We start from the raw sequence: 27,132 nt of genomic DNA on the forward strand, positions 1-27,132 counted from the left end.
CAAGGAGAAGGGGAGGGGGTAAGGCTCAAGAGGAATAAGGACAGGCGCCAGCTTCCCAAGAGGCCAAAATTGCGGGGCAAGACGTGGCAGAGTGCATTGCCACTGCCTCATGGGAAGAGTGAGGTGTTCTGGACTGAGCTACTGGTACTTGCAATCGATTCCACCTGGAGAGGCATTACATTTCTGGAGATACATTACAGTATATTCATTCACTTTCTGAATGTCTGATGGAAACTGTGGGAAGTCCTCATTCTTTGACCAGGGCCAAAGGAGGCCAGACCAGACAGTGACACGGGAAATCTGGGACTTCCTAACACCTTTTCCAAAGTTTAAATGCAGCTTGGGGTGTGGATAAAAGATGTGGTGGTGGTTGGGAGGGGTTTAACCCTTTCCCCATCATTGCAATTTCCCATTTGGAATACCCTCCCCAAACATTGCCATTAGCCCTTTTGGGAGATGGGGAAAACACAGGCATCCGGGTTATACCTGCCCACCCCTACCCCCCTGCCCAAAAAACCTAATAGAAGTCTTGTGGCGGGGTGGGGGTGGGATGGGGATTTGAATCAGGAAGACATTGTAGGGGAAAGGAATACTAGTTGTTGGGAATCACAGGTGGGGGCAGTGCTGTTGCACTCAGGTTCTGCTTGTGGGCTTCCCTTGGGCATCTGGATAGCCACTGTGAGAACAAAATGCTGGACAACATGGGCTTTTGGCCTGATTCATCTTATGTTCTTATGGGTTAAACATCCCCTTTTCCCAGTGCCATGCTCCTGATCCAATTCCCCACCCACACCATGACATACACACAAGGAGAAATTAAGCTATGAAAAAGACGTGGGGAGATCTGGTCATCCATCTCCCATGTCACAGTCTGGTTTGACCCCAAAAGCCAATATTGAACCTGAAGAAATGGGCCTAGGAAAACTCAGTAAATGTGTTATTTAGCAGCTGGGAGAAATTTCAAATCCTGTCAAACTAAACACCCCCATATCCTCCTGGAAACAAAATGCAAACTATGTTAATAAGTATTTTGGCATCTATTTCTGAAAAAGACCCATGCTCAACTCTATCTCCTGCAAAACCTTTGCAACAACTTGCCTTATGTAAAACATTTTCCCCCTCTTTTAATTTGAGTGATTTCCAGTTTCACCATGAGAGGGTGTTCTTTTCCTGCAATTAAGTTGCCTTAGCTATAAGGTTTGCAGCTCCTAGTTTTATCATCTTTCCAACCTTACTCTCTCTGTTGCTTGCTTCAGAGTTAGAATCTGAAGAATGCACAAACCTGATATTGTGGAGTATCTCCATTCAGCATGTTCACTTTTAGGGTGAAAGTTAAAACACCAAACTTTGATTCTAAGTCAATGGCTGTAGGGTTTTAGGGGGCGGGTGGGAGAGAGGGGTGATTAGAAACTAGGTAGGCAACTTGAGGCACAGAGAGGAAACTGGAAGGGGCAAGAGGGCAGTCTGGACCCTGGGAAGGCGCACCTACACTGATGTTTGGGTTGCACCAGACACCAACATGCTGAACCCACCTTGGAGCCGCGCTCATTGAAAATGATCTCAACATCCAGGATCTTTCCAAATTGCTGCAGAACAAAACAAAAACAAAAGTAAGGAAGGGATGGAAGGTAAAAATAGGAGTAATCATTCCCTGTCCACTCCATCTTAGCATGTCTGCTTTCATTTACTTATTTATTAAATTTAAATACCACCCTTCGCCTGAAGACCACAGGGCGGTTTACAGTACAAAACCACAAAAATACATAATGTAATAACAAACCAATAAAAACAACCCTGTGACTTTTTAAAAGGCCATAGATAATTTAATTAGTCCAAGGCCTGGGAGAACAGAAATCTTTCATACAGTGGGGGTGGAGGCGGTCCTTGAGGTATTGCGTCCTGAGCCTTTTAAGCTGTCCATTTACTCCAAAAGGGCCACTGTGTCCTGGTAACCTCTGGAATCTGGGGAGTAAAGTACCACAAAATACCCACTTCTGTCATAGGCCGTTGAGAGCCTGCTCCATCCCTGGGAGCTTGATAGCAACATGGCAGACACTTCAGGATTGAAGGACCAGTCAGTCTCATGTGCTGCCAGGCTGAGAGAGGCTGAGTTCTACCTATGCATAGGCTGAGAAGACAGGTCAGTCCTACTTGGGGCTGGGGTGGTGTCACAAGTTTCATGGGAGAGATTAGAAGGGAGCTCCTGCCATGGTATGACTTTGCTAGGAGCAGCTCTGCACTCTCACCACAAGGGCTGTTATGAGACCTCACAACAGCTGTTCATGGAGAAGATGTGTGCAGGATGCTGAGGGCACACAGCTTGAGAAACATAGGGAACTATCTTATACCAAGTCGGACCACTGGTTCATCAAACTCAGTATTGTCTACTCTGACTGGCAGCGGCTGTGCAGGCTTTCAGACAGGGGTCTCTCTTAGCCGCAGCCAGAGCTGGACCAAGGTGTTTTGCTGTCAGAGGAGAAGGGCACGGTAGATCAGCCAGTTGTACTGGCAATTTAATCCACCACGGGTGACATGAAAACCTCCTACACAACTGAGATAGCAAGCCTGCTTGTTGGGAAGGGAGGGGCATAGAAATGGTCCTGATGCAACAGAGTGGAATAACTGGGGGGGTTCCAGGGAGTGCTGTTGTTGTTCCCCAGCATCTGCCACCTGAGGCCGTTGCCACACTCTGTCTAATGGTAGAGATGGCCCTGGCCCTATCTGGGTATATCAGGGATTGAACCTGGAACCTTTTGCATACAAAGAATATGCTCTGTCCTTTCCTTTGGGATCAAATGTTATTTGATCCCACCAATTAAGGATGTTGGAAAATTCCAATGGAATAGGAAGTGGAAATTGCTGCAGTTTGCATGCTTGTTTGTGGTCAGCAACAGAGATCAGTCAAGCAAATAGTCAATACGCTTTCACAATGTCATTGGTTTTCTTAAGTCCGCAGACTTACAAAATGTAGCTGTTGGGTTTCTTTATTGCTTCTGACGTATCCTTTACGTTGAAACAAATGTAGGTAACTTACATAATTTATGCTAAAAACTGGACGGCAAGGTGAATAACGTATTTGGCAGGAACCAAACTGCAGTGGAACAGAAACAGTGATGCCCGCGACAGGGAATGGAATGGAAATGGCAGCACTGGCTCTGCCTGTAGCAGGTACTCAGAGTTCTCCGGGGACACTTGTCAGCGTGCTTAGCGAAAGAGGTTGCGGGCAGTGAGAGGAATGGACTCACCCCAAACATTTGCCGCAGGTCAGGGTCCCGGAAGCGGAAAGGGATGTTGGAAACGTGTAACCGTTTGGGCTGCTGCTTGTCAGAACCACACTCTGGTGGGTGTAGCGTCTGGTTATCTGTCTGTGCCGCTTCATCTGTGTGCTGGGGGTGAAGGGGAAAATTAAAGAGAGATTCCACTGTGATCTCACCACTGTTTTGTGCTTGCTTAAGACCATCACTGCCCCTTGCAAAAGCTGGCTGCAGATATATGGGCCGCCTGCAAGAGTGCTAAGTGCTGGGAGTTAGGCTTTGCATGTGGCCATTGGGTTTTGAGTACGTGGTGATATGAACTCAGTAGGTGATGGATGGGGAGAGGGTGCAGCTGCAAACCTTTAACAGCATACACAGATCAGTGGCATATGCAGATAGTTAAGACTGTGAGCTGCTCAGACCTCACCATTCACAGATTCCCTATCTGGCTTCAGGCCTTAACCTTCCCAACTGCAGAATGGGAATAATGACACTGGCCTACCTTAGAGGGTGTTCTTAGGGGTTCTGATCGTTATTACATTTGTGTTCATGAGAGAGCAGGATAAAGATTGGTGCCACCACAACGGTGGGCAGGGACAAACAAAGAGGTCCTGGCTTGACCCCTCTGGGCTTGCATGTGGGTCTGCATGTGTGCAGCCATGTGGGGAGGCAGAGCTCACTCTCCCCGCTGCACGGTGGCAAGCAGCCAGCCTGGCACTCAGGGACGGAGGAGCGGCTGGGAACTGCTCACTCAGCGCTTCCTCACTGAGCTGCATTACAACCACATCATTGGCACGATGGAATTGGCAAGCAGCCAAGCAGGTAGATTACAAGTGATTAGGGACACAAGGGGAGCCAGGAAACTTAAGCACTGAGCCACAAATGCCCACGGGGCAGCTGGGGCACTGGCATTGCCTCTGTGAACTTGCCTCCTGCTGCACAAGCCCTCTGCTCTATTTCAGGCCCAATTCGCCATCCCTTGTTGTCTCTTATCCCAGATAAGCCAGGAGAAGGGTGAGGGGTTTTGATCTGCTGCTTCAGCCCACCTGCTTGCCTATAATGCTGCCCCTCGGTCTTGAACCAGGACGTTCTGCCTCCCTCCATTTTTTGAGCTGAGACCTCTCCTTGGGCTTTCCAGCTAAGTTTGCGCATGGACTGCAGAGCAACCTGGCTTCATACCTGCATCCTTGCAGATAGAATCACCCTCCTCCTCCCCTACCTGACTGCAGGCTTCCTTGAACTGGCCTGAAAACCCACTCTGCAGGCCCTCTTCGGGCCAGGGCTGGTCCCCTTTCACAGGTTCTCTTTCAAGCACCGAATGTCTTACCGGTACCGTTTGTGTGCCCGCTATGGATTGCGTGCTGGCGTCGGTGCCCGGCTGTTCGGTGTGGCTCTGTGCTGGCGTGTAGAGAGTCAAGGCATGCTCAGGTACTGTGCTCTGCCCCGAGTAGTCCTGTGCTGGGTGTGGGTGTGGTGGAGGAGCGTATTCTGCAGGGATGCCATTCTGCGGGGGTGGTGGGTACGTTGCTGGGGGGTAGGGCTGGGCCATTGCGTCAGGCGGAGCCGTGGCGTCCTGGTTGCCCTGCAGAGACATAATAATGAGAGAAAGGTGTTGACTCATTGCCTGGAGCTTCATGAGGGGCCATGAGTGTTTTCTATGGTCAGGTCCACGGTCCCCTCTTCCCCTGCTAAATGGCTGATACAAGTCCATCCAGTAACTCATCGGAGTTGCAGCAATCTTCCCCTCCGTGCAAGGCTGTATAATTGAAGGTGTCTCCTACATGCCACAGTCAGTGATGTGTTGAACCAATAAATAAATAAATCCAAATTCTGCATCATGAAAACGAGGGGCGCAGGGAAGGGAGTGATGCAAATTGTTAACATCTGCAGGTGTGCACAAATGTATCCTTGCTTTCAGTTAATTTAATTGAAAGTTTTTGACACTGGGAGAATTAAAAGGAGAAATGCGCATGACAAATGAAGGCAGGTCAGGTATTTTATAACCTTGTCAAATGACCCATTTTGTATGCCTCTTTATTTTAATGTAGTCTCCTTTGATTTTGTTGCTATGTTCATAGTATAATTGTACCACAGAATCATAGAATTGTGGAGTTGGAAGGGACCACGAGGTCTTCTAGTTCAACCTTCTACAGTGCAGGAATCTTTTTGCCAAAATTGGGACTTGAACCCACAACCTTGAGATTAAGAGTCTCATGCTCTGTTAACTGAGCTCTTTGCTTTTAGCTGAGGTTCAGTACACTACATCAATATATTTTCTTATGAGTTTATGGAATAGAAATGAGACAACAACAACAAGGGTCGGGAAGCAAAGTTAAAAAGTTGTAAACTACAAATAGCTACTTGCTAATCCAGGGTAGGAAATCTATGACTCCCATCATCCCTAATCTCTGGCCATGATGGCTGCAGCTGATGGGGGCCAATGTCCAGAGGGCCACAGGTTCCTCACCCTTGTCCTAATCCTTATAATGCCTGCCAAGCTACTCCCCGACACTGAGAAGGTTTTCTCTCTCTCTATGGTTTACTTTCTAAGCTTAGGCTAGAAACCTCCAAATTTCTAAAAATAATAGCTGATCGAAACTAGATTCCAGGTTTTTTTCTGGCTATGCTGCAAACACAAGACATGGATACCTGGCCATGGAGTACCACTAGTTTTTGTCCACATGCTTCCTTCTGGCATTTCAGTTTCCCGGAATATATAAATATTTATATGTGTGGGTGTGTAGATAGATAGATAGATAGATAGATAGATAGATAGATAGATAGATAGACAGACAGACAGACAGACAGACAGACATATAGATAGATGCACATATGTATATGGGTAATTGTGTGATACACACATATATTTAGATAATTGTGAAAAACAATATTTGCTTCTCTGTATTAACAACTCTCTTGGCCAAAGTGCAGCCATCTTTTGACACATTAAGCTGCAAGGTTCAAAGATTATGCTTCAAAACTGAGGCTCTCAAGTGCATCCATGTGTACACATAACCATTGGACCATGATGCCAGCTAGTTCCGTAGGTGTTCTGGCAGGCAGAATGGTACAGGAAAATGTGTACATTTCAGCTGTCTCCCCTCTCCAAGCTTCCAGCAGGAATCAAAACAGCAAGCCAGATTTCAAAATCGCTAGATTTGTGATGTCACTATTGTGGGATGTTAGCATCCAGAATGCATAGGTAAAGGGTTAATTGAAAGAGCTGTAGAACTCTATGACCTTCATACACTCTGTGGCAGTTATGGCAGTTGGTACAGTTATGGCAGTTGGTTGAACCATCTGAACAGTTAGAGCAGCAGTTACGTTGTGTTGTGCTGCTGTCTACCTCAGAGTATGTCAGCCTGTAAATGTTAGTCAGTCTTAGATAAAAATCTACATAAGATGTTTCAGCAACTTATGTATCATCTACCTGCATTGTATATATTTAGCCGGCAATGACAAGTACACTAAGTAAAAGTTATTTGTTCTTTAAACTTTAAAAGAGAGTGTCTTGTGTAGTTTTTATAGGGGAGGGGAGAGAATGAAAGGGTCAAACGACCCAGGGATGCCTTCTGATTACCCCGCAAATGGGAACACAAGTCTAATTCTCACAACTATCACACCTGAAATGGACCTGAAAACCACACCTGAAAAGGATGTGGGGGTTTTCTCCCAAGACAGTGTACAAACAACAAGCGAAGCATACCTGCTTGGATCAGTTTGCCAGATACTGAGTCAAAAGTGGAGAGGGGGGGGAAAACGACTTACAAATGGACAGGCAACTACCTACAGTTGCTTCCATGCCAGAGCCCTTTAGCACTGCTGAGGCATTGGTTTTCTGTAATTCATTGGAAGTAGAATTAAAACAGAGGTTCCACACAGCACTTAATACAGCATTATATTATAAGCAATGCCCTTCTTCATGGTCTATCCCCCCACCTCCATAATGTTCACAATGTTACTAAGTCCTGCACATGGCCGGACTAATGAGGAACAGCCTCCCTTAATTGCTCCAGCATCTGCTACTATACAGAGAAATATGCTGGTGTGACTGGCTCCTACATCAAGGGTGCAGAACCCCAGGACTGGGGAACAAATGAGGGCTTCCAGGGCTTTAGCCAGCCCTCAGGACTCTACCTAGGCCCCTCCCCACCCCACAGGTCACATAACTCACCAGCCCTGCTCTGTTCTCAAATGCTCTTGCCTGGCTGGAAGATTATCCATAAGGATGTGCAACCCTCAAAGGAAAGCAGCCTCCAGGAATAGGATAGTAAGGGTATACTAAAAAGCAATATTAAATTTAAGGAATGCGTAAAGTATGTAAAAATATGGATGATTTGGAAGTCTAAAAAGTTGAAATTTGTGAAATTTTTTTGATATGGTGAAATTGTATAATGGAAAAATTAATAAAAATTATTATATATCTAAAAAAGGAAAGCAGCCTCCAACAATGCCTTAGATCCATAGCAGGAAATCTGACATGGCAGGTGGAAAGGAATGGCCAACACAGGATGGTTAAAGCTTGCAGAGATGTCTCCTATATTTTCCCACTTGACCTCTCTCAGGGACAGAGAAGAAAGGATAAGTACAACTGTCCATCATTTGGAGAAGAGGTGGTTCCCCACTCAAACATACCAGGTTCTGGTTGGCACAGGTACACACACGGCCACAATATCACTTCACTGATTTCAGAGTGGCAAGCTATGGCAGCAGTAGGGACCAGTCAGGGACTGGTTGGATGCAGAAGAATGGTGGGAGGAACCAGCTGGGGAACCCCCAAGGAAAGAAGGCTCAGGACCTGGGTATTGGTAGTGGGACAACAATGAGTGATCAGAAGGAGAAAAGGGAGAAGACTGGGAAGAGGTGGTGTTGGGAGCTGAAGAGGTAACAGTGCTTAGTGAGCAGGGAGAGTCTGTGGCAGAGAGAAGTCCAGAATCAGAAGCTGAAGAGGAGGAGGGAGGCAGAGATGGGTTAGGCTTGTGAAGAGGCATGAGTGTCTCTCTCTCCTGCTATGACAACATACACTCCTCCTTAGTCTCCCAGAACCAGGAGAGCCATGAAACAGGAGTTTCAAAGGCAAGCACATAGGCATAGTCTCTGATTGCTTGGAAGAAAACCTGGAGAGGAGGGGACTTGGGTGACTGTGGGGAGGTGGGAACCTTTAGTCTTGGCAACTGCTTGAAGGAAGCAAGACTTGATGGAGATGAGTTGCTGTGCTCATTAGGCCTGACACTCCTGTGTAGATCTTGTTTTGCTAATAAAGCGTTAACTCGCTTGGTGTAATTTACTGCTGCTCGCTCTTGTCAGGATCCTCTGGCTCCTCCTGGACCTGGTTAACATGGCAGACCTCCCTATTTGGCTCACAAGGCCAAATCAACCAAGCCTCTCCCATCTGCCTGACAACATATGGCACTGGGGTGGTGGTGGTGGGCAGGTAAAGATGCAGCTGAGCCCAAAGACAGTTTGCAGGCATTGCCTGTCAGGTGATGGGCAGCACCTGCAAAGCACACCATTTTGCAACACCCAATGATGAGCTGATCATCAACACTTTGCAGTCTGCTCCTTTGTCTGCATAATTTGATTTCATTGTGACATCTGGTGACTGACAGGTGGGCGGCTCTGCCCATCTATCAAATATGGCCCACCAGACAGATCCAGCTGCCCACAGCTGCTATTCATGTGGAAGCAGCATGAAACACCTTCTGCCTTGTAGCTGTGCCACATGGCAGCCACAAAGTGTCCACCAGCTTGCTACTGGATCTGTCACACTGCGTGGAAGGTCAGCTTCCATGCCACGCCAGCCATTAGGTGATCCTAAAAAATGTCTGGAGAATGGTGTGATTACATTGTCCATGCAAAGGGAGCAACCCACACAATGAAGTGGTCTACGCAATTGCCATGTTCAGCAGCTACTAATGGTACCATACACACAAACAAACAAACAAACAAACAAACAAACAAACACTCCTCCTAGACACAATTGTGCACAGAGTTCTCTCCCTCTTCTCTCCCTTGCTCAAAAACACACTGTTTCACACCTCACTGCTCTCTTCTCCCCCGCCTCCCATCCGACACCACATCCCCTGCCTTGTGCTGACAAACAGCCACAAGCCCCTCTGCTAGAAGCCCAAGTTCTGCTCTCAGATGCTTTATAGCCCTCACACAGCAGTGCCTCTCTCTCTCTCTCTCTCTCCGTTTCTCTCTCCCGGGATGAAATACATCTGCAGCTCCTGGAGCCGAGACAGGCTCTTTAATTGTGTGTGTGGTTAATTTATGACAAGGCAAGATCACAGTGGGACAGGCTTGGACAGGCAAGCTTTCCTTGCTTGAACAGAGAAACCTTTCCACCCCATGCCCTGTCTCAAGGCTGCCCTGTTCCTAACCACACCAAAGGATGCTGCAAGGCCCTCTTCACCTGGGACATGGTGGCTGGCGCAAAAAGCACACAGGGAACAACCATTTTTGAATCAGCCAATTACTCAAGGGTTACTCTGTTTCTTCCTGCACCAAGTCAGCACTCAATCATCCTGGGGGAATGGGGAGAAAGGGAGACATGCATCTGTTTTACTGGTACTACAGCATCTTAGGACATATCATGCCAAACACGTTGTTTACTGGAGAGGAAACAGGCAATCAGGCTCAAGCTGTTACAGAAAGTAGAGTGATCAGACCCAGGGATCTCAGGATCCTGAGCTAGAAGTCTCTGTTGGGGCAAAAATAGGCTATAGAAATTTTCTTCAAAATGTGTGTATATGCGTGGAAGTCCTTGTCATGGTCTGGAATTCTGACCCACCTCAGAGTCAAATGAGAACTCTGACCTGGATGATTAGGCCCCTAAAGTGTTCCATTAGGCAGTTTCCAACAGAAGCTTCTGCAGAGGAGGAACCCTAACAGATAGGCCTCCATCCCCTGGTTCCAAAGATGGCAGCTCTGCCCCTTCTTCAGATGACTCCCCACACCTGAACTACCAGCAGTTCACAATGACTCTTCTTTTCTACTTCTGGGACCAGAAGAGATTCTCCAACCACACAGGAGTGCACAACTGTATGATAGGACACAATCTCTTTAACTCCAAGCAGATTCCATCCAAGGAGGCAGGGCTTCACACAGGCTTTACCCTCAGTTACTGGCCAGTGGTGGAGCAACACTACCATCTTCACAATGAGTCCAAGATTCATCCTCATTAGGAAACTCTACTGGAAGCTCTCCATGGTTCTGATTCTTAGCATTTCTAACACATCTCACCACACCTGACCATGGACTCCGGCTGAAGACAGGATACTAAATTACGCTTAAGAAACCTACCCTGCCAAATGTGGCACCCTCTAGTTGAGGAGGTTAAGTTTTGCATACACTCGCTTGCCCTAATTTGGCAACAGAAATTATGCATCTTGGGCTAATTTACATAGCATGCTTGATTTGTGCATGTAATACACTTTGCATAGATGCATAAGCAGAAGGAATACTTAAGATGTTTCTTTTCTTTTTAAAAAAGCTCAGCTGAAAAAGTACTGAGTGATAGTGATGGTTATGAAGCTATGATCATGTTTGTGCTACAATCCAATTTCTGGTGTGTAAATGGCATTGCCATTGTGACTGTGGGAAATGGAGTTCTATGACTGCACCAAGTGCTTTGTTTCCCAGAGGCAATAGTTGGGCACCTCTGCCATTTACCTCTCCTAGATTGCTGGAATCCTTATCCAGGCTTAGTCTCATCCTACGCCATCAGCAAAAACTATTCCTACCCAGCAAAAACACAGTAGATGTCACATTGTTTTTTTATCTGCAGTCATTGGGTTAGAAAGCATTGCTTTAAAAAGTAAAAGAATGCTGAGATATCTAGATTCCCCTATGAAGATTTTCAAAATCTTGTATGTATTAGGTATGTATCGTGCCACTTCCACAGGGAGATAAGAAGATCCCAGATGGATCAGGACAAAGGTCTGTCCAGTCCAGCATCACAGTGGCCAACCAGATGCTGATTAGTAACACACAACTGGGATCGGAATACAACAACACTCTCTGTTGCTGTGGTTTCCAGCAACTGGTATTCAAATGCACACTCTGAGAGTGGAAGTAGAACGTCCCCATCACGGCTAGTAGCCATTTATAGCCTTGCCCTTCATAAACATGTCTCTTTTCCTCCCAAGCCATTCAAGTTAGTGGTCATCACTACATGTTTTGGGAACAAACTCCAGAATTTAATACCCAAAGGACCTGGGAAGAACAACACCAACAAGATCATGAGACCCACAGAGCAGTTACTGAAAACATTGGGACAGCTGGGTCTCCAGTACAATATGTTGACAGCCAGAAGTCTGCAATTCTTCTACTTAGCGTATGTGTGGGGTTTTGTGCCAGTGTCACTTGGGCTAGCCAAGCTCTTACATAGTCCTTCAGCCTGCATTGCCCTTCCAGGTTCTAGTGGAGAATGGAGATCCTTAGAAGCAGCAGCCCTCAGGCCTTAAGCCTGCCACTCAGTCCCTGTTAACTCTCATTGGACCTGTTGCCTGAAATTGTGCACAGACTCGGTGGCATCTGAGGTCTTTGGGGGCGGGTGAAGATGATGGTCCCTTTGTGAGCTCCAGCACAGAGGCTGCAGTTACTGAAGGGTTCCTGGTTCTGTGGTCCCAGGGCTTTTTTTTCAGCTGGAACTCAGTCTACACACCTCTCAGGTGGGCATCATTGCCATTATAAGAGAACATGGGAAGCATTCATGTTGAGTTCCAGCACCCTTTTTCCTAGAAAAATAGCACTGTGAGGTCTTATATTTAGAGGGACTCTGGTGGTTGGACTCAGCCTCAGTTTTGTGTCAGGGCACAGAACCAGAGTCTATTAAGGCTATGCTTCTGGTTTAATCAATTCCATTAACTCCTCTCCCTCTGAATCAGGAACCAAAGCCACTACTGGATGTTCTGGTCATAACACTGCACATATCATTTTTGTTGTTGTCCCAAATAAAGGTAAAAGGTAAAAGTTAAAAGTAAAGGACCCCTGGACAGTTAAGTCCAGTCAAAGGTGACTATGGGGTGGTGGCGGTGCTCATCTCGTTTCAGGCCAAGGGAGCTGGAATTTATCCACAGACAGCTTTCCAGGTCATGTGGCCAGCATGACTAAACTGCTTCCAGTGCAATGGAACACTGTGACGGAAACCAGAGGGCATGAAAATGCCGTTTACCTTCCTGCCGCAGCAGTACCTATTTATCTACTTGCACTGGTATGCTTTTAAACTGCTAGGCTGGCAGAAGCTGGGACAGGGCAATGGGAGCTCACCCCATAGAGTGGATTCAAATCGCCGACCTGATCGGCAAACTGAAGAGGCTCAGTGGTTTAGACCACAGATCATTTTCTTGCTTTGTGATTTTCAGACTCCTCTGGCATTCTTAGTATTTTGCCACCCCAGGCAGCCTCTTGGGTAATGCCTACTGGGTTGAGCGTGGGTGTAAAGAGACTACAATAAATTACGTGGGCCTGTATATATGTATAAGTAAACTGCTTGTATTTAACATGGTTAGAAATTAGTAAAATGTGCTTGTTTTCTCACAGAGAAGCTAAACATTTTTCTGGAAGAAGTTGCATGTATGCATTTGGCGTTTGCTTAGAATATTTTCTTGGTCATTTTAAAGATATTACTCCATGGTGAGCAGGATTTGAGGTCATATAATGGTATTAACAGTACGTTAAAAATAGTGGTCTTACATAATGCCCTCATTTGTCACCACTGGAATGAAGGTATTTGGTGACCCATGGTATTCTTCCCTCTGCAGGAAACAAAGGCCACAGATTATGGGTTCCTCTGCCTTTAGTGGTACATGAAACACAGTCAACAGTTTCAATAAGAAACTGCCAATTATAGGCAGACCTTCACAACTGCCCCTAGCTAGAGATACATTACATTCCAGGAAAAAGGAGTATAAGTTCTGACTCACATGTAGAAATAAACAAAAAAAAACCCTGAATGTTGGGTCACTTGTGAGGAATAGTAGGTGCTCTGCAATTTTCCATAGCTGCATCATCAGCAAGCCATTGTTCAGCAACATCCTCAACAAAAGGATAATGCAATATCTAATGTAAAAGTTGGCAGCTTCTTCAGCCCATCAGCACACTTCCCTACTAACTCTCACTTAGCTGGGCCAAAGGAGTCAAATTAGGTATGTCCACTGTGGATTTCCAACATTTGAAGACTTTCTCCACCTACTTAATGTATTGCAGAGACACCAAAATTCTGTTGCATCATGCTTCATGTGAAATGGGTGAGAGTAAAAAGGTTTGTAGCACCAATATGCTGATTACTGTGAGCTGGGAAGAACACAGTGCAGGCCTAAGAGGACTTCACAAATCACAATGAAGGTCCATGCAGGAGGCAATAAAAATACAGCTCCATGGGCTGCTATGTTACCCATTCCTGACCTTAAAAAACATGAAATAAGCTATGAGCACAAAACTGATTTCCTCCTTGCCACATCTTCACAATACAGGCTCTCATCACTAAGCTCATACATACCAAAAAAGGGTGAAGTATTTGCCAGCTCTACTGATTTTAAAAATGACAGGCAAGAGACACCCAGGGTTGAGGCTTAAATTGCCATGAAACAGGATTCAAGAGATAAATGCATGATTTACAATTCTTGATAATGTGTCTCAATAATACATTCCATCTTAAAACCTACAGAAGTTTTCAAAACTTGGGTCACCAAATAAATGGCAGAATGAGAAGTAATGTGAAGCAGCCTGAAGTCCAAAAACAAAATAAAACAATATTGCAATGAAATAATATTTTAATACACCTTAAATTTATTTACCTGGGACTCATCATGAAGTTTCTGACTTCATATAGCAGAAAGCTCAATGCAGGTTTTATGAAATGAAGAAACCACCAACTAAATCAATTCTCACAAGAAAGCTGCCACTAACACATTTTTTCCACCACCTTTCTGCTTATTAATTTGTGGTATGAAATGCTGAGAGATACTTTAAATTAAGATCATGTTTAAAAACAACAACATGCCAAGAGGCCATGACATTGCAGTATTTACAGGCTGGGTAACAATTTCTCCAGGTACCTGGAACTTCAACATCAACATGCAACTTAATCATATAATGGGGAACAGAGTCAGTTTCTAGTTTTATCATTAGTAAGGCAGCCCACAGTTCTTATACATAAATAAAAACTTAGGCCCAAATAACATGTTGCAAGGTACTGTTTCGGTGTTGTCAACCCACATCTCCCAACACGTTTCCTTAAATGAAGAATACATGGTACAAAGTAAGAAAATTAGTATTTCTCCTCCTCCTGCAGGTTAAAGCCAAGTGAAACAAAAGGAAGGTGAACATTAAGGCAATTATATAATATCATATTTCCCACAGCTATACATTACTGGAGGGACATGGGGAGAGGGGAGACATAAGCCTTAATTTAAACACAAATCATGCCTACATTTCCTTATTAACCTGGTGAAATGATGCTCAGATCACTAGAACTAGCTCTTACAATACAAAACAGAAATCAAGCTTTGAAGGAAGCTGAACAATCACAGATCATCCAGTCTTCCCAAGAATTACATGACTAGTATTCTGCCAGACAACAGTACAGGTTGCAACATTAAGATAACCTTTGCCAAATATTAAATAATATATTAAACTCAAGTTCTTGACAATATCACTTCATGCTGCAGGTAGGATTCGATTCTATTTCTGAATGCTCTCCATATATAAAGCTTCATTCTGATACTATACTGGAACATCTGTAAACTAGAACAACAGAAAGGCTAGATTCTAACTATATCTACATCTGATATGCTAAATTACTACAGGGAGCATTATTTTTTTTACATGGGGACCCAAGCTGTATGGCCCAAAATTATACTGTCACATTGTACACCTCTCATTTACTATGAAGTGGAGGTTAAAAGTGAGAGGTACAAAACTTTCTAAACCCTCAAAGAAGCAGTGTGACATGCAATAAGAGACAGGAGGCTGCAGCGCTACAGACACTTACCTGGAAGTAAGTCCCATTAAACTGAATGGGACTTGCTTCTGAGCAGATGTGGAGAGGAATGCACTGCAAGAGTTCAGCGTCCCAAACGTGGCAATGCATGGCCACATTAAAAAATAATCCAAAATTAACCGAAATAAATGAAAAGAAAAATGTGCTGAGTTATGAAAGAGAAGAAAGCCAGTGTTTTGTGCAGTGTGCACATGCCACCTCGCATGCAGACTCAACAATGGACTGTGCTGAACAAGAGAACAGGAATGGGTACCTCAAACAATGGAATCTGAGTACTCCCTCCTCAAATGATGCGGGATAGCTACAACTATCTCCCACCTCTTGCCAGCCAAGCTAGTGATCTGCACTTCCCATAGATTTTGGTAATGCTTGCATATTGTTACTGTGCAAAACCAAGTTTCTTAGAATAAATCACGAACTGAATTGCATTCTGAACCGTCACTGCTTTCCTGCTGCAGTTTCTAGCCTGTGCTCTTCAGCAGATGCCTGTGTTCATGAGGTGCTTCCTCTCGCCACTCCACAGAAAAAAAGTGCTTCTGCCATATGAACTGATAAAGATGCTATCAGATCAACTTTTAATATAAATATCACTCACACACGAGCCCTGCTGAGCACTATAATGTACTGAAATTAGCGTAGACAGTACAGTCTGCAGTGTGGTGATAGCCTGGAATTAGAAGCAATTGTGTAAAACAGGAGATGTCTCTTAAAATAATAGACACCTGACAATCATAATCAATGGCTTCTGCTGAGACATTCACTTTTTCAATGCTGCGTCACCAAGAGAAGGGCTCGTTTTGCCCCAGTTACAAGCCGAGGTTCCCAGATAGTAAGGATGGGGTGGGGAGGAGAAATTCCAGTAGGAATGGAGAAACCAGGGCAGCATCTACCCCACTGTGTGCACTTCTCTGCCTCTCACTGTACCCACCCGCAACACATCTTCCAGCGATGGCTTGCCATTGCCAGTCTACCTGTGGAGTGTGTGGGAGTCTTTCTAGATGTAAAGCAGATGGGGCAGCAGGGGGTGGGAGAGTGGATGGTTGGTGGGAGGGATGCCAGAGGGGACAGGGAAATGTACAGAGAATACAAAACAAGTGCCACACTTGCTGTCTCCTGATGTTGCAGATTCTAATCTCTCTTCCCTGCAACATCCCTGATAATCTCCATTATTAATTTGACCTGTCTCAGCACTCATCATCTTGAAGATGATTTCTTTCAGGGCCCATTAGGTTCACCTGATCTCCAGAGTGTCTCTCTGTGACACATCTGCCCAGATCTATAGCTCCAAGTGACAAATCTCTTGGTAGTAGAGACATAAGGACATTATCATGATGTGTGTGCGCGTGTATGTGCTGGTGCATCTGCAAGAGAGAATGTGCAGGGTGCCAGGAATGAGTTAAACAACTCCCTAAAGAATTTTCTTGCTTTGTCCCTCATTTCCTCCCTCACACACACTCCAATTAGGGATGAGAGCCTGCTGGGATCCGCTCAAGTAGGAAATCCTTTTCACATATCGGATCCCATCCCATCACCCTCCCAGGATGCACATGATGCTTCCCATCCTCTGCTTTGCACAAACTATTGCTTCAGCCAACAGTCTCAGCCCACCCATTCTCCTTTGAACCTATTTCCTCCCACTGCTCTCCCATGGTTTATGCCAGGGGTAGGCAACCTAAGGCCCATGGGCCACAAGCAGCCCACGGGGGTTGTTTAACCGGCCCACAAGCCACCCCCGAACCAAGCCACTGGCTCAGAGAGTCCCCATGCGCTGTGCTAAACCAGCGCAGCATGGTGCGGGAACTCGCTTCTGCGGTGCAGACGCCGGAAATTGTGTCTGTGCAGACGCCAGAAATCCAGCCCATGGAGGGATCTCCACTGGAGTGAACTGGCCCAGGCGAGGTAAACCTTGCCGACCCCTGGTTTATGCTGTAATGAAAATGGGTGTGCTGGGGGCAGGAGGCGGGGAGTAGAAGGGCACAGTAACTTTCCCAACACGGTGCTTCAGTGTACGGCCAGTGTGATAAAAGACAGGAATGCTTCTCAGACTGTGTCAAGTCTTACTCACTGAATCTCAAGAGAAAAATATTTATTAGGTTAGGGGCAACTTAGATCAGTGACGGGACCTTCAACTACACCATGCTTCCAGTCTCCAGAGCAAGGTCCATAGATAGGCAGAAACTTATTTATATATACATACATTTCTCAGCCACTAAATCAAAAGTGGGGGGAAGAGAGAAAAATAATCTCAAAGTGGTGGGTTGCCTTTAATAAAGTTGTCCAGTTAGTTCAAGGGCTTCTGCCTGCACAGTGGGGCTTCCTCTTCCCACACACTCACTTGCCCCCCACCCCCAAATCGGCTCTGGAGAGGTGGAACTCTTTCTCTAACAGATCTGAGGTCTGTGTGTGAGAGCAGGTAGAGGAGAGGAAGAGGAAGTCCCACTGTGCAGATAGAAGCCCTTGTACTAACAGGACAACTTGGTTGGGTAAAAACAACATCAAATAAAAAGGAAAGACATAGCAACACAAAGATCAGAAGAACATAAAACTGGATCATATGGTAGGGGAAGATGGCATAAATAAAAACATTTCTGGCTGGTGTCTAATACCAGACATAGAGGATGCCTGCCTAATATACAAAGACAACAAATTCCACAGTATTGATGCGGCTAGGCTAAATGGCCCATTTCTTGTGGCTGCCAGGCAGACACCATAAGGAACAGTTAACAACACTATCAAAGAACAGGCAGGAATCTATGGAGAAAGGCAGTTCTTCAAGTAGGCTGGTCCTAAGTTGTTTACGGCTTTATTCACTAAGACCTTAATTTTTTCCTGCTTTCTCCAAGTTAGGAATTGATGCATTTTACCAGGTAGTGATGTGCTTTACAAGGTACAGCCAAAGTTTTACCCCACCCCCACAACCTGCAGTGTGAAAGAGATACATTCAAGAATTCCACCACCTCATTCTGTGTATGGTCTACAAATGCAAGGATAATGAGGTGATATTTTGGGTTCCTTCAGGAGACCATTAAAAAAACACCCACCCACAGGAGTTTCATACTTGAAGCTTGAATTAGCACAGGGCGTTCCACCACCTTAGGCTTCGACCGCCTCATTCTGCGGCACATGTAGGCCAGACCTTTTAGACGGGCTCTTTCAGTCTCCTGGACCTCATTTTTCATACACTGAATCTGGCCTAACCAAACCAAAAGCAGCTGCTGCTTTTGTGCCCCCAGATGCAGGACCTAGAAGCTCAACAGCAGGCCGGCATGACAGCATGATAGGAGGGGAGCAAAGCAGCTGACAATATCAACACAAATATAACCAAGTGTTCGGGTCACAGCCACCCTGTACGTTTAACACACATTTAAGACTACCTCACAGAGCTGCAATTCATAGAATCATAGTATCATAGAAATGTAGAGTTGGAAGGGACCTGGAGGGTCATCTAGCTCAACCCCCTGCAACACAATTCCCAGCACCTTTAGCAAACTACAGTTCCCAGGATTCTTTGTGGGAAAGCCACGTGCTTTACAGGTGTGGCATGGATGTGACCTAGGCTAGGAATTTAGGAGACCCGGCTCATGTGCTCCTCCTCCCAGCCCCTCCTTCATTTCTGCTTTCTCCAGCAAGACTTCTGCAGTGTACAAAATAAACATTCTTCTGCAGGTGAATCAGGTGCAAATGAGATTTGGAAAATATCCAGCACCATATGGAAGACATACAATTGCAAGCAGACACATACCACTTGCAGTGGCGCATTTCACTTTCCATTTGGATGCATGCCTTAAGAAACAAGGACAAGCCTCTGAGCTGAGAACGCCACTTGATCCTGCCCCTCGAGGGAATCTCCCTGAAGTCCAGCCTGCTGCTCGCTCCGACATCTGTCTGTTCTCTGGTTCCTGATGCACCTAGAGCTTGCCATTCTGCTCTGGATGCTTCTGCAGAGCCTGGCCCACGCTGCCTTGCCTGCCTCATTGGCAAGGCTCAGAGTTGGATCTAATCTTGCACTGATTAAATGTCCCTCATTAACGAGTTTCTTTAATTAATGGAGTTTTTGGGCTTGCTTGGCTTGCTCTCTCCCTGCCGTTCTCTGCCGCCTCAGCACAAACATGGGGCCATTCCCTTTCGAATCATTTAGTGAGTGGGGCCAGTTCCTGCCGACACCGCACTTTGCTGATGGCGCCTGTCGCCTCACGCCTGATGACTCCATTTTTAACATTTCTCCCCCTTTTATTTTTTATTTTTTGGGGAAAGCAATGACCTTAAATCTCAGTGAAGTCAAACCTTCACAGAACAGATACCGAGATAGTGTCCAGATCTACATGGGCAACTGTATCTTGCGAGTGCTGAGACTTGAGTCGCCATCTTCCTAAACCCTAAGTCACTCTCTGTTGCAATATCAGAGGGCAAGGGGAATCTTCCGCTGTGCTGTCTCCTTCTCCACTTCCACAGGAAGAAAATGTGACATCATTTCCTGTTTGGGAGCCCTTACTTTGCTTTTCCTCAGCCTGTAAGGAAGCACTACGGTTGGCCCACAACACTTGTGGGCAAACCGTTCGACTTGGTAGTCACCCATGGTATGGAAACTGTATGGGGGGGGGTGAGACCAACTCTTGGTGCCACCTACCAGCTGACCCAGGGTGGCTTCCAACCTGGATGATTAGCCCTCAAATGGCCCAAGACACAAGTGACTAAATCTGCAGCAGTGGCAGCTACCACAATCTCCACCACTTACACTCCACTGTCAGGACAACAAAGCAGAAGTTTATTTGCCAAGTGAGACCCAGCTGGTCTGATGCACACACCATGCCTTTGTGACTTGCCAGTCTAGGATTGTAAGAAGACAGCAGGAAGGCTGATGAGGAGACAGTTCAACTTCTTCACCCACTAAAATGAGGGCCAGGAGAAAGTTGGGAGGAGGAAGAGGAAGACTGGGAGATGCTCAAACGCCAGAGGAGTCTGTGGGCTATAGCTCGCACAACTTTGGCTAGAGTAATCTCTTAGTCCAACCTTACCAGAGTTGTTATTGTTAGAATGAGGTTAAAAAATCTGCAAAACATATTGTTAGCTAAAAGGTGACAAAGAACTTACTCTACCTCTAAAACCCACTTGCTGTACCAATCTAATTCCCCGACCCAGGATTGAAATTTTCAGGCATCCTGCAACCTCACCCCCTACTGAAAATAGTCTAAGAATATGTAACTGAACGGGGTGCATTTCATTCCCCTAGCCTCCATCTTCTTTTCCTTCATTTGTGGCCTCCTTCTGTGCTGAATGTACGGTTGCAGTCTCCTTTCGGCTGCCCCTTTCTCACATTACTTTGTAAAGCTCTATGCATTGACACACTATGACAACAACTACAATAACAGCAGCGATAAACTTTAAGATGTGTTACATCCACTCAGCTCAGCATACATGTACTGCCCAGAGATGGGCACACAAGCCCCAGCCTGGAGAACAGAGAAGTCGCACGTGCCGAGTCAGTTTCAGGGGCCACTCAAGCATAACTGGAAAGTCATGCCTTCCTGATGCATGACTCAATGCAAAGCCAGGTCCCTAAATGCAAAGTCAGGTCCAAGTATAAAGGACTCCAAGCAGGCAAGAAGAACTTATCTGTGCAGTATCTCATATGACTACTGTCTCATCTAAACTAGTCCCCCCCAGGTGCTAAGTGCTTAATGCTAGAACCGCAGTCCAGCATCTGCCCAGGCTATGAATTCGTAGCATGCTAAGAGGCAACTCAGTATAAATAAGATGCTGGGTTCATGAAGAACTGCATGGGTTTGCTCACATGAATTAAACCAGGCATACATTGAATCAAAGAAGTGGGGGCACCTCACATTCTGCAAATCAGAAGAGCATTGCCTCAATCTTCTGTCCTGCTCTCCATGGATGTCACCACGACAAATTCAGCTAATTCTCCAGGAGCAACACAAGTGCCAACACCACAACTGCTTACTCAACAATAACATACTGCACAGATGCCAATATTTAATGTATTGGCACACACAAGCAAAGAGACAATAGCACACATATCTTGTAGTGATCTGGATGTCCGTAACAAGATGGCGAAGGGCAGGAACTGCAAAGGAAGCTGCCCTGTGCATTATAGGACTTCTTGCTAGCTTGGGTGGGGTGGTGGAAGGAGGCGGGGGGGTAGAGGTCCTGAAAGCCTGTGCCTGTCCATAATACCATGGTGGTATCAGGGGTTTCATGCATGCATTGTAAGTCTCTGTCTGTGTTTCCTGGGGCTGTGCCAGAGAAAAGCTGGCTGCCAGATAAAACTATGCTCAGAGTGTTATGTTCCCAGCACAAAAGCTATTAAGCAGTAGAGCTTGGTCCAAGAGGCCCATCCCCCTCCAAATCTCTCTCCCCACCCCAGCTACTTCACTTGTGCTCATCTCAGCACATCATTCAGACAGTGGAAGGCCTATGATAAAAGGCTACCCATTTCCCACGGACTTCTTCTGGGAAGCTCTAGGGGGTAAAAGTTCTAACTAGAAATGCCCCACATTTCAGGTATAAGAACCCTGGATGCTGCAGTCATAAACAGGAACACATGGATACATTTAGGCAACTTATTATCGTGACCTATTTCTTAAAAATGCAACTTTATATAACGCGCCCCCCTGGGTTACTACCTCTTCCAAGAGCACCCTTCCCTGCCGCTCATTTGCAAATTAATTCCTCCACCCGCTCGCTGCACCTGGCATTGGGGACCAGGCCATGATGCAAGTGGGACTCGGCTCTGGGTGTCTTGCATGCTGCCTTCTCCTCCAGTTTGGCCTCCTTTTCACACTAATGCCTGTCGCCAGGAAGCTGAGGTTGCGCCGGGGAAGCAACTGCCTCCCTGAGAAGGAACTGACGGCTCCTGCCATCATTCAGCAAAGCACTGACCTGTGAATATTTCATTACCCTAAACACTGCACCATCCATACAAAGTAGGCAGCCTGGCCGGTGGGAACAAGCACTAGTCACATTGACAGGGGAAAGGGGAGGGGTGTCCAATGGGGTTGGGGCGGGGGAAGCTGGTTGCAAAAATGGCCTTCCCAGAAAGAGCCTATGGTGGATAGTTGCCATGTCCCCAGGGAGAATGATGAAAGCAACCCTGTTCCCTCTTATGCTGTTCAACTCATTCTTCTTTTGCAGGGCCACAGGTAAAAGGCAAGGTGTTGAAATACCACGGTGGGCTCATTGTCACTGTGAAATACGCACTGGTCGTGGGCAGCCACAGTACCCCCACCCCCAGCTATTTGTTTCATGGGAGGATGTAGCCATCCCTGCTGCCACAAAGAGGCTGATCTCTCTGCCAACATCTCTGCTTGAGCGCAGCATGACTTCTCAATATGACCCCCTGGAGAAATGGCTATGAGACAAGGCAGGCAGGGTCTAGGGACCTGTTATCTGTACCACTAGGGGATCAATTCATGACATACAGCACAAAATTTTCATTTATTGGCTCGGGAAGATATACAAGTGTTGCCAATGCGTACAGAGTCAGGTGCAAATAGCAGGGCAGGTACAGGTGACAGTGGCAAGTTAGACATGGTTGCCTTCATCCTGCAGTTTGTGCTTGATCTCCTGCGGTTCATGGCCACAGCCAGCAGCAAATTGCAACACAACCATGGCAGGAGTGCACTGAGGAAATTCCATTCCTCCTTCACCCCCCCTGCCCCCAGTTCCTCTGGGAGAATTTGTAGACTGCCCTAGCATAGCAGGAGGGATGCAGTTGCAGGACAGGGGACAGATCCATAGACTGGCTCAGCAAGAGAGACATAGTGGCTGTGACTAAAACCCCTACCCTGGGCATGGATCCCAGAGTTGGCAGGGGTAGGGCAGGGGGAGGGATCTGAAATGAGAATAAAGCAAAACCCTACTATCCAAAATATCTCTATACAATCTCACAGTATTGTGCAGCACTTTGCCCTCCCCTACACAGACCCCACCATTCCCCTAGCACCCCACTACACCCTCTCCCCATCCACATGTAATTTTACTCAACTTTTCGGACCTCACAAAGTCAACAGACTCCCTGTTTTGCCGCCTTCCCATATGTTGAAAAGGAAACTTCTATTTCACTTTCTTCTTCACCTCCCCAGACCCGAGAATCTGGGAATCAGTGACTTCAACGGCACAAAGATGATGCCCTAAGCAGTGCCAGGAGCAAAAAGAGCAGCTTAAGCTGCAGCCCAGAGAACAAGGCCTAGGATACCTGGCCCCTTGGCTATGCCAGCTTGTGCCTCATAATATCCAAAAACCATGATGGCAGAGAGGAATGAGGGCATGAAAGGATGCTTAATACTACAAGAAAGGGCTTTCCATCTTTGGTCATGCACGTATTCAACTTGGTTACTTTGCCTGGGCATGCACACATGCAGACATGAGTGCAGACACAATAACTATACCAAGTTGGCACTAGGGAACTAGCCACTGTGCGTGTGAGTGTTCGAGGGGTCTAGTGCTTGGCTTTCTTAGCCAGGAAGCAGGAGCTGAGATGGCATGAAATATTAATGCTGTAAATGGTGCAATTTCATCTGCATCCAGCCAACTTCATGTATATTTCACAGTGTGATGGGATGATAACGTTGTGTAACCAAGGCAAAATGGGGGGCAGAGTGCTGGCATGGGGGACACCGTTTGGGACTTGTGCACTGGCACATTCATTAGCCCCACCAACTGCAGACCTTAAGGTTCAAACTGAAGTTATATGCCCCTTCTAGGATGCTCAGGATAGCAGAATGTGAACGCTGTTGTGTTCTAAACTGGCAAAAGGTCAGCTCCATTAGACATGGAAGATATCCTGGTCTCACTCAGCACAGCACAACACCCAGGACACAACAGTCATATATAATTCCAGGCATGTATCTAATGCAAAAGGAAGGACTTACTTATTTCCCTAGCTAATCCCCAAATGCAGAATGTTCTTTGCCTTGCTGCTGTAATATTCTGCCCAAGAGACCACAGATGAGGACATTTTTTGATATGGAACATTTTCCTTCCCTGATAGATTTAGGAACACAATCAAATTATTTTTTCCCCAAAAATGGTAAATTCATAATAATAATTCACAGCCTAAGTAATGGAGGAAGGATGAGTTTCAGTCTCGTGTACTTGGCCGAAACCTCTGAACTCTTGCAAAAGCAAACTAAGGCTTTAAAAAACCTGTTATGGCAAGAGGGTCTTTAAAACTACAGAAAGCAACATGGGCTTTAAAAGGCAAACTGTAGTCTCACAGACACTTCTGTGCTTTAGTATATTTCTCACCCAGCTTATTAGAAGCATCACTTAACCCTTCAAAGTATCTGCGTAGCATTTTGTGTTACAAGAGATACAAGGCTGCTACCAAAACCAGCAGTCCCACATCAAATTCTCTCCCTCTGTGTAGTATAACATATGTATCCTGACATCCTCACATAGTGCGTTTTCTTGCCCATATTTCCACATAAATGGCTGCTGGTGGAGGATGGGGAGGTGAGGTGATGGCATCAGAAGGACACAGGGGAAGTTGACTACATGTTACAGCAGGAGGGAACTTGACATGGGGCTGCTGCCATTTTGGTAGCAAGTAGTTCAGCCCTCACTCCAACAGAACTTAGAACTTTTTTACCACCTTAGCACAAAACAAGCCCAGAATTTAGGGAAGAATCCAATGGTTGTCCCAGGGTTTCTGTCACAGAGTGGCTGCAAATCCAACCCTGAAATGACGACATCAGGTTTTGTGTGAATGCAACCTATACTTTTGTTCACTCTCTTGCATATGGGACTCCTCAATGCGTTGTAGCTGCATCAGACAGCCTCTTCATTTTCCAGTGGGGAATTCCTGAGCAGATAAGCTCAGACCCATATTAATAAACACATAGAACCACAGCAGAACACTTACTTGCAAAAGAGACAGGCAAAATCTTGGTTATGTTTAGCATAAAAATAAAGATTCTAACAGCAACACACACAAACCCAACAAGCAAATCGATATTAAAAAGAGAGAATGCAGTTCACACAGGAGACTGTTCCTAGATTTGACCTAGTGACAGGTTACAATAAGCCCCCTCTTTATTTACTAATTGCTCTAAGGCTTCAATTACTAGAGTTGCTAACTTCTGGCAGTTATCCGGTGCCATTTAACTGCTGTGAGACAAGCAGAAATTCATCAAGTGAAACTTTCTCTGGCATGGAAATGGGGGAGTGATGGGAAAACCTTCCACTGCTCAGTATCTGTTTGCTGTGCAACTATTAATTTAATACAGTAATACCTTGGGTTACAGATGCTTCAGGTTACAGACGCTTCAGGTTATAGTCTCCACTAACCCAGAAATAGGACCTCGGGTTAAAAAATTGCTTCAGGATGAGAACAGAAATTGCATGGCGGCAGTGGGAGGCCCCATTAGCTAAAGTGATACCTCAGGTTAAGAACAGTTTCAGGTTAAGAACAGACCTCCAGAACGAATTAAATTCTTAACCTGAGGTACCACTGTAAACTGCTTAACAATTAAAAGCACAGGTGACCAAAACTTGACAAGCCTGCTAATCACATGTGCACTTAAAATATGTGCTAACCTGCTACTACATACACCAGATTGCGGGCATTTATGCTGTTCGGACGGTGTTCCCTTTGCATGAGTCTCTCTCACTCTGGAGATTTGTTATTTGAAAGCTCAGTATTTTTTTCTTTAAAGTGTTAATAGACCTACTTTGTTTGGGATGGATTTTAATGATTTAGATGTTAAGCCTGACCAATCCCAAGGGTTTTCTGGACAGATTGTAATATGCGCACACACAATAAAAACAGAAGTTAACATTTAGAACATTTATTTTAAAACTCCCACGCCATCCTTTCCCCCATTCTTTCTAATCTATTCCCACCCACTCCTACGCTCATGCGTCTCCCCAACACAAATCTCTCTCCCTGCCCACAAAGGTGGGCGGAGGGCAGCAATTTGTCCATTCCAACATAAACAACTCCACCTTTCTTCCATCTTTGATTTCTCTCCCTTCCCCTCTGATACCCATTTCCCCTCTTGCGGCAGCCCCAACATATCCCTTCTGTTACCTAATGCTCCAGTTTAAGAGCTGGGTTTACACAGCGTGGGATAAGGCAGTATGGGGTAATTTTTATTTCTCTATACAATATTTTAATGGCCATTTTACCCTGCGTCTTATTGGATTGTTGTTGTTACCTGTCCTAAGCTCCTGGGGTGAAGCAAGTTTGGAGGTCAAGATAAATCCAATACATTTATGTAAATGGTGGTATCATTCTTCCTAGCATACCTAGTGCTTTCCATGTAACAATTTGGCCTGGTTGAGAACAGATTTTGAAGAGAACAGAAAACTCGCAAGAGCCTGTTAGTGTTTCTAAACAAGTGGTCAATCACGCAAACAAGCAGGCTCCCTCCTTTCATGGCTCCATGGCCATTTCTATGGATTAGGGATGGGAAAAGAGTGATAAGAGTGTCATGGGACTTTGAGGGAAAGAATTGATCAGAAAGGGACCATGCAGCGGAATCTAGCTGTACACCTGTACAAAATTACAGAATTGTGACTGTTTGGTATGTTGTGAACAACTATGTTCTGATCTATGTAGATCAGGCAATGTAGCAAGGAAAGCCTGTTTGGTGTAGTCCAATCAATTCCTTTGTCCTCAGTGGCCCATCAGACTGAAATTCAGAGTCCAGTGTTGATTTTAACTGCTGTTAGCGCAACCACATTCCAAGAAGACCTGCCACCTACGCTTTCCCTTTTGTTTCCTGTTTTATGTGTAACCCTATTACCTATTTGTAAGTTCTAGGAGCAAATTAGTTTAGGTCTTGCGACTTTGATATATGAATATTTAAGCAGCACCAAACACCTGTTTGAAAATGGTGCCTTCTCAAATGG

At 45.7% G+C, this 27,132-nt stretch overlaps 1 protein-coding gene across 16 annotated transcripts in view; it reads right to left on the reverse strand.

Annotated features, from left to right (window-relative positions):
- RBFOX3 (RNA binding fox-1 homolog 3) overlaps positions 1 to 27,132 on the reverse strand; it is a 222,332-nt gene that overhangs the window by 12,789 nt on the left and 182,411 nt on the right. For 10 of the 16 annotated variants that reach the window (XM_083598872.1, XM_083598869.1, XM_083598879.1 and 7 more), the window contains 3 exons: positions 4,582 to 4,836; positions 3,246 to 3,386; positions 1,533 to 1,586 (listed from right to left, as the gene is read on the reverse strand). In XM_083598872.1, the coding sequence (XP_083454998.1) occupies positions 1,533 to 1,586; positions 3,246 to 3,386; positions 4,582 to 4,803 (417 nt within the window). In that variant the 5' untranslated portion in view covers positions 4,804 to 4,836. Of the gene's footprint in view, positions 1 to 1,532; positions 1,587 to 3,245; positions 3,387 to 4,581; positions 5,881 to 5,903; positions 6,052 to 6,115; positions 6,478 to 6,960; positions 7,183 to 7,428; positions 7,509 to 7,696; positions 7,829 to 7,889; positions 7,966 to 27,132 lie in introns of those variants that run through there. The other 6 variants (XM_083598875.1, XM_083598874.1, XM_083598871.1 and 3 more) reach the window with 6 other exon arrangements.

This window comes from Podarcis filfolensis, assembly GCF_964270895.1.
Source record: "Podarcis filfolensis genome assembly, chromosome: 2".
Taxonomy (NCBI): Eukaryota; Metazoa; Chordata; class Lepidosauria; order Squamata; family Lacertidae; genus Podarcis; species Podarcis filfolensis.